Source organism: Macrobrachium rosenbergii, chromosome 48 (assembly GCF_040412425.1).
Source record: "Macrobrachium rosenbergii isolate ZJJX-2024 chromosome 48, ASM4041242v1, whole genome shotgun sequence".
Lineage (NCBI taxonomy): Eukaryota > Metazoa > Arthropoda > Malacostraca > Decapoda > Palaemonidae > Macrobrachium > Macrobrachium rosenbergii.
Window position 1 is genome coordinate 76,715,220 of NC_089788.1, and position 7,500 is coordinate 76,722,719.

Here is a 7,500-nt window from a genome sequence, read left to right on the forward strand (position 1 = left end):
TCCACCAGTGTCATGTTATTTCATAGCTGAAATATTCATCAGTGCATCAAGGGAAAAAAAAAAAATATTTATACAGCTTTCCAAACCCATTCTCATTAAAGGTACAGAGAACGCATCCGCCCTCATAACTGCTCATTGGAAAAACATAACGGTTTTGACCTGACCTGGGGGAAAAAAAACATTGCATCAGCGAAAGTTCTGTATTTTGTTTTACCAAAATCCTAAATGATCTTTCGGCGCACATTGCATTAAGGTAATTGGTATAAGGTAGATTCGTTCATAGGAAAAACGTAATAGTTTTGACCTGGCCTGGGGGAAAAAAACATTGTATTAAGGAAAGTTCTCTTTTTGTTTTACCAATATCCTAAATGATCTTTTGGCACACATTGAATTAGGTTAACTTGGCATAAGTGAGTTTCCTCTATAATTATTTGGGTTTTGTCTTGAGGTGGAACTGGGAGAAAACCCCAAATTTAAAGTAAGAAATGATAGTTAGAGAGGCTGGACAGCAAGATTTTAGGTAAAGAGCAAGGCTACAAAGTGGGTGCAGCTATGGGAGTTTCCTCTATAATTATTTGGGTTTTGTCTTGAGGTGGAACTGGGAGAACACTCCACATTTAAAGTAAGAAATGATAGTTAGAGAGGCTGGACAGCAAGATTTTAGGCAAAGAAAATGGCTACAAAGTGGGTGCAGCTATGGGACGAAGGGACGCTGCAATAAACCTCAAGTAACGCCTACAGTGCACTGCACAAGGCGCACTGACAGCATTAGTCCCTTTTCATTCATTCTCGAATGCTTTTTCAATCTTATAGACCTTTCTTATACCCGTTCCACCAGCTCCTAAGAACGTCATCCTTCTATTCTTGAAAAACGACAATTTTCTTTCCTTTTACTTATCATCCCTCTTTGAAGCATATTCATATTTACTTTTCCATTCGCCATTATGGGGTCTTATTGACTCTCCACTTATCCAGAAGCCTTCTTCTTCCAATTCAGCGGCTCTCTTTTGTATACGGTCCATCTAGACCTCTCTCTGAAAAATTCTTTCTCGTTTAATGCCAGTTCTTTCTTAAATTCTCTTACTTAGCTAATGCTAATTCTATCTCAAATTCACTGAGTTGTCTAATGCCAGTTCTTTCTTAAATTCTCTGATTTAGCTAATGCTAATTCTATCTCAAATTCACTGAGTTGTCTAATGCCAATTCTTTCTCAAATTCTCTGACTTATCTAATACTAATTCTGTCTTAAATTCTCTGAGTTGTCTAATAACAATTCTTTCTTAAATTCTCTAACTTATCTAATACTAACTCTATCTCATATTCTCTGAGTTATCTAATACCAATTCTCTCTGATTATCTGATTTATCTAATACTAATTCTATCTCAAATTCTCTGAGTTGTCTAATACCAATTCTCTCTCAAGAAAATTCTGACTTATCTAATACTAATTCTATCTCAAATTCTCTGAGTTATCTAATACCAATTCTCTCTCAAAAAATTCTCTGGCTTATCTAATGCCAATTCTGTCTCAAATTCTCTGAGTTATCTAATACCAATTCTCTCTCAAAAAAATTCTCTGACTTATCTAATGCTAACTCTATCTCAAATTCTCTGAGTTATCTGATACCAATTCTCTCTGATTCTCTGACCTTATCTCATAACAATCCTACCTCAAATTCTCTGAGTTTTCTAATACCAATCCATTCTCGAAAACTCTGACTTATCTAATCCCAATTCTCTCAAAAAAATTTTTTACAATCTAATATCAATCCCTTCCAACCCTTTGACTTTCTGTGTATCATAGTCTGGTCCATCAAGTGTTATGTCAGAATTTTATATTATGAAAAAGGGGAAAAAGTGTTTTATAACAGTTGGGTTGGAGAGCTCTTACATGTAGAGAGATGAAGATATTGCAGTTTTACCTGTGAATAATCAAAGAAAATTATGGTTTTACTCTTCAGTTTATAAAGAATTAACTGAAGAAATAAATGCTCTATTCGCGTCAACCTCAAAAGGCGGGTATCGTTGCCACTGAACAGAGATTTTCCACCACCAAAGGGTTCACAACTAACAATAGACTTCCCTTTGCCTTGGAAAAGGTGCATTTATATACAAAAGATATAAATATATATATATATATATATATATATATATATATATATATATATATATATATATATACAATCAGTTTGGCCATTCTGTACAGGAACACTAACAAAACGGCCAGACTGATTGTACAGAATGTCTTTATAACATGTGCAAACAATACAATGGCAGGAACACTGGAAATAGATTTGAAGACAGCCTACAATAGAAAATAGAAATGCAACAACACAATAGACCACATGAACAATAAACATCTGGAAGAAGCTGCAAGTAGCCACAGGTCAAGGTCACAAGGGCAGGCCCACACAGGAGGAGGAGGGTTATTAAAGGATAAAGAAGCCAGAACACAGAATGGGCTTTAATCCACTCCCCCACACAAATGTAAATACAGCTGGACTACGCGTCCGGTCATTCCACGGATACTTGACAATGGGGACAGTTAGCCCTAGAAATGTATAACTTTTCTTGAATAAATATGTCCGCTAGATACCATCCAGTTTTAATGTGGTCCTGTTAGTAACATATATATGTATGTCTATATAATAATCCGTAAACACACACACTGTATAAATCTCTGGAAAGAAAAGAATAGCACCTATTTCATGACGTGATGTAACGAACTGCCGTGCTCGGCGAATGTCTGGATTTGGGCAAAATATTGGAACGATTCGAGCGTCAGCTAAAAGGATCAAGTCCCATTTGTTTCGCATTTTGTGATATGGATGACTCTGCGGTTGAGGTCTGACACTCTCTCTCTCTCTCTCTCTCTCTCTCTCTCTCTCTCTCTCTCAGTTACCACCTTTCGTTCTTTCTCTGTGCAAATATATATATATATATATATATATATATATATATATATATATATATATATATATATATATATATATATATACTGTTGTAATTAGATAACAAAACAGAATAACTATGTAACATTTTTATCATTAAAATTATATAGCTTCTAGCTCGAAGCTTCAACAAACCAGTTACACAATTTTCACTCGATAAAAGTAAAATCTTTCTCCTTTGCAGAAAACGAACCTCAAAGCAGTTTTAATTGAAAGTCTTTTAATTAGATCAGATAAAAAAAAAAAACTACGATTGCCCAAGGCATTTTTTTTTTTTTTTTGTGAGGAAAAAGAAAACTTGCTTTTCTTCAGCTATCAGAAGTAATTAAACCTTGTCTATAGGTTCCTTAATTTTAACTTTCGCTGCTTCAGTAAGAGAAGTTTTTTTGTGTATTTTCGAATTGATTAAATGTTTTTCTGTCGGTGTTTGGAAGAAAAAACAGACAAGTCTTGTTGCTGTGGTTCAACAAAGTCTTGTTGCTGAGGTTCAGCAAAGTCTTGTTGCTGAGGGTCAGCAAAGTCTTGTTGCTGAGGTCCAACAAAATCTTGTTGCTGAGGTTCAGCAAAGTCTTGTTGCTGAGGGTCAGCAAAGTCTTGTCTTTGCTGAGGGTCAGTAAAGTCTTGTTGCTGAGGTCAGCAAAGTCTTGTTGCTGAGGGTCAGCAAAGTCTTGTTGCTGAGGGTCAGCAAGGTCTTGTTGCTGAGGGTCAGCAAAAGTCTTGTTGCTGAGGGTCAGCAAAGTCTTGTTGCTGAGGGTCAGCAAGGTCTTGTTGCTGGTCAGCAAAGTCTTGTGCTGAGGGTCAGCAAGGTCTTGTTGCTGAGGGTCAGCAAAGTCTTGTTGCTGAGGGTGTCTTGTTGGGTCAGCAAAGTCTTGTTGCTGAGGGTCAGCAAAGTCTTGTTGCTGAGGGTCAGCAAGGTCTTGTTGCTGAGGGTCAGCAAAGTCTTGTTGCTGAGGGTCAGCAAAGTCTTGTTGCTGAGGGTCAGCAAAGTCTTGTTGCTGAGGGTCAGCAAGGTCTTGTTGCTGAGGGTCAGCAAGGTCTTGTTGAGGCTTGAGGGTCAGCAAAAGGTCTTGTTGCTGAGGGTCAGCAAGGTCTTGTTGCTGAGGGTCAGCAAAGTCTTGTTGCTGAGGGTCAGCAAAGTCTTGTTGCTGAGGGTCAGCAAGGTCTTGTTGCTGAGGGTCAGCAAAGTCTTGTTGCTGAGGGTCAGCAAAGTCTTGTTGCTGAGGGTCAACAAAATCTTGTTGTTGCTGAGGGTCAGCAAAGTCTTGTTGCTGAGGGTGCAAGGTCTTGTTGCAGGGTCAGCAAGGTCTTGTTGCTGAGGGTCAGCAAAGGTCTTGTTGCTGAGGGTTCTGAGGGTCAGCAAGGTCTTGTTGCTGAGGGTCAGCAAGGTCTTGTTGCTGAGGGTCAGCAAAGTCTTGTTGCTGAGGGTCAGGGTCAGTCAGCAAAGTCTTGTTGCTGAGGGTCAGCAAAGTCTTGTTGCTGAGGGTCAGCAGGTCTTGTTGCTGAGGGTCAGCAAAGGTCTTGTTGCTGAGGGTCAGCAATGTCTTGTTGCTGAGGGTCAGCAAGGTCTTGTTGCTGAGTCTTGTTGGGTCAGCAAGGTCTTGTTGCTGAGGGTCAGCAAAGTCTTGTTGCTGAGGGTCAGCAAGGTCTTGTTGCTGAGGGTCAGCAAGGTCTTGTTGCTGAGGGTCAGCAATGTCTTGTTGCTGAGGGTCAGCAAGGTCTTGTTGCTGAGGGTCAAGTCTTGTTGCTGAGGGTCAGCAAAGTCTTTGCTGAGGGTCAGCAAAGTCTTGCCTGCTGAGGGGAAGGTCAGCAAATGTTGCTGAGGGTCAGCAAGTCTTGTTGCTGAGGGTCAGCAAAGTCTTGTTGCTGAGGGTCAGCAAAGTCTTGTTGCTGAGGGTCAGCAAGGTCTTGTTGCTGAGGGTCAGCAAGGTCTTGTTGCTGAGGGTCAGCAATGTCTTGTTGCTGAGGGTCAGCAAGGTCTTGTTGCTGAGGGTCAGCAAAGTCTTGTTGCTGAGGGTCAGCAAAGTCTTGTTGCTGAGGGTCAGCAAAGTCTTGTTGCTGAGGGTCAGCAAGGTCTTGTTGCTGAGGGTCAGCAAGGTCTTGTTGCTGAGGGTCAATAAAAAGTCTTGTTGCTGGTCAAGAAGGTCTTGTTGCTGAGGGTCAGCAAGGTCTTGTTGCTGAGGGTCAGCAAAGTCTTGTTGCTGAGGGTCAGCAAGGTCTTGTTGCTGAGGGTCAGCAAGTCTTGTTGCTGAGGGTCAGCAAGGTCTTGTTGCTGAGGGTCAGCAAAGTCTTGTTGCTGAGGGTCAGCAAGGTCTTGTTGCTGAGGGTGAAGTCTTTGCTGAGGGTCAACAAAGTCTTGTTGCTTAGGTCTTGTTGCTGAGGGTCAGCAGTCTTGTTGCTGAGGGTCAGCAAGGTCTTGTTGCTGAGGGTCAGCAAAGTCTTGTTGCTGAGGGTCAGCAAGGTCTTGTTGCTGAGGTTCAGCAAAGTCTTGTTGCTGAGGGTCAGTAAAGTCTTGTTGCTGAGGGCCAGCAAAGTCTTGTTGCTGAGGGTCAGCAAAGTCTTGTTGCTGAGGGTCAGCAAAGTCTTGTTGCTGAGGTTCAGCAAAGTCTTGTTGCTGAGGGTCAGCAAAGTCTTGTTGCTGAGGGTCAGCAAAGTCTTGTTGCTGAGGTTCAACAAAGCCTTGTTGCTGAGTTTCAGCAATGTCTTGTTGCTGAAGTTCAACAAAGTCTTGTTGCAGAGGTTCAGCAAAGTCTTGTTGCTGAGGTTCAGCAAAGTCTTGTTGCAGAGGTTCAGCAAAGTCTTGTTGCAGAGGTTCAGCAAAGTCTTGTTGCTGAGGTTCAACAAAGTCTTGTTGCTGAGGTAAGTTGAGCAAAGATTTTATTCCTAGAGAGACTATCAGCCAAAGGTCTTCTATTCAACCACTTTATTGAATAAGCCTTGGACCAGATGTTGCCTTAGGGAAAGAAAATGATTTGAGAGTTGAGAGAGAGAGAGAGAGAGAGAGAGAGATCAGTCTTGGACCAGATGCCTGCCTTGGGATGTTGAGGAGGAAAATAACAGAGCTTATAAAGAGAGAGAGAGAGAGAGAGAAAGAGAGAGCAGAGGGACATAAATAAATATGATAAAAAGAATACCTCCACGTATAAAAAGAACAATTAAAATAGAATAAAAATTCAGTTCAGTCTGTGAGATGAAACTGAATCATTATTTTTCTTTCCAAGCGATAAAAAAAATTAATATAAATTAATTACTTTTGCTGGCAGGAAATGAAATAAATATTTTTTCAATCTATTTATGAGAAACTTCACATTAAAAATACGAGCAATTTGAAAATCACACTAATGCACATCTGAGTATCTGACGTTAAATAGACTTTCTGTTTAATGGCGATTTCTTCGAAATTCAGAATTGATGTTTATATATATATATATATATATATATATATATATATATATATATATATATATATATATATATATATATATATATATATATATATAATTGTAATAGCCACAATGCCCTCTTAACTCCTCGAATTCTTCGCGCTTTTTTGGATACACTTCTCACTACAAAGCCTTAAGATCCAAGCGCAAGAAATATGAAGAAACTATGATGTCCGGTAGCGGGAAACGAACCCGGATCCCATAATCACAAGCAGGCCACGCTGCTATGGTAGGAACGAACGAGTACCGCCTTCCAATCTCCCCGTAGTAGGTGAAAACGTCTTTGAAATTATATAAGACAAAGTATGTAACTCGAGGCTGAGTCAGCAGTCTGATCAAAGGGACAACATCAACGGTTTCTCTTCCTCAGGGAGCTCCTCTCCAGAGACACTTGCAAGCACTTCAGCGGCGCAACTTCACGTAGATCTCCAGCACTTTTCGGGCACTTCTGGTGGGGGATAAGGATCTCCGCTGGGTGTAGCCACTTCACTTTAGTTTTGTTTTGACGCTTGAGAAAATAATTTAAGAAGAATTTTTGTTTTTAAGTCGATGGGTTCCCCTTGAAAGACGTTGCGTTGTATGGGTCGTGATATTATGTGTGTAATGTGATAAGAACGTTTGAAAAACAGTGAATTATTCCTGATCTGTAGACCATTTGACAAAACAGTTCTTTTGTGTTAATTGAAAAAAGGGAGTTCGAGTGGCTGGACAGCAAAACAGAGATCCAGAAAATAAAGGAGTTACGAGGATCTAAAGGTGGAATTGGGAGAAAACTTAACAGTTGCATTAAATTTATGAAAGTTAGAGAGGTTTGACAGAATGGAAGTAAAGTAATAGGCTAAAATGTGGATGCAGGTAGGGACCGAAGGGACGCTTCAAACACCCTTTCAGTAATGCCTACAGTGCACCACGTGAGGTGCACTGACGACACTGCTCCCCTACAGGAATGTAAATTGTGTTAATGTTGGGTTTCAACACCACAGTGCCACCTATGTGATATCTTTAAGGTAACTCAATTATATTACGTTTTTATATACTAAAGCGGAATGTAATATAAAATGTAATCCCTAAGGATTACATTTAAAAGTCAAATCCTTTTGCAGACAGTA

At 40.0% G+C, this 7,500-nt stretch overlaps 1 protein-coding gene across 1 annotated transcript in view; it reads right to left on the reverse strand.

Moving 5' to 3' along the window:
- Positions 1-3,319: 3,319 nt before the first annotated feature.
- Positions 3,320-7,500, reverse strand: part of LOC136831151 (transcription factor SPT20 homolog) — an 11,670-nt gene continuing 7,489 nt past the window's right edge. Inside the window, exons 2-5 of the mRNA XM_067091106.1 lie at positions 5,337-5,802; positions 4,760-5,080; positions 4,310-4,695; positions 3,320-4,219 (exon numbers count right to left, since the gene is read on the reverse strand). Coding sequence (XP_066947207.1) covers positions 3,320-4,219; positions 4,310-4,695; positions 4,760-5,080; positions 5,337-5,802 — 2,073 coding nt within the window. The remainder of the gene's footprint in view (positions 4,220-4,309; positions 4,696-4,759; positions 5,081-5,336; positions 5,803-7,500) is intronic.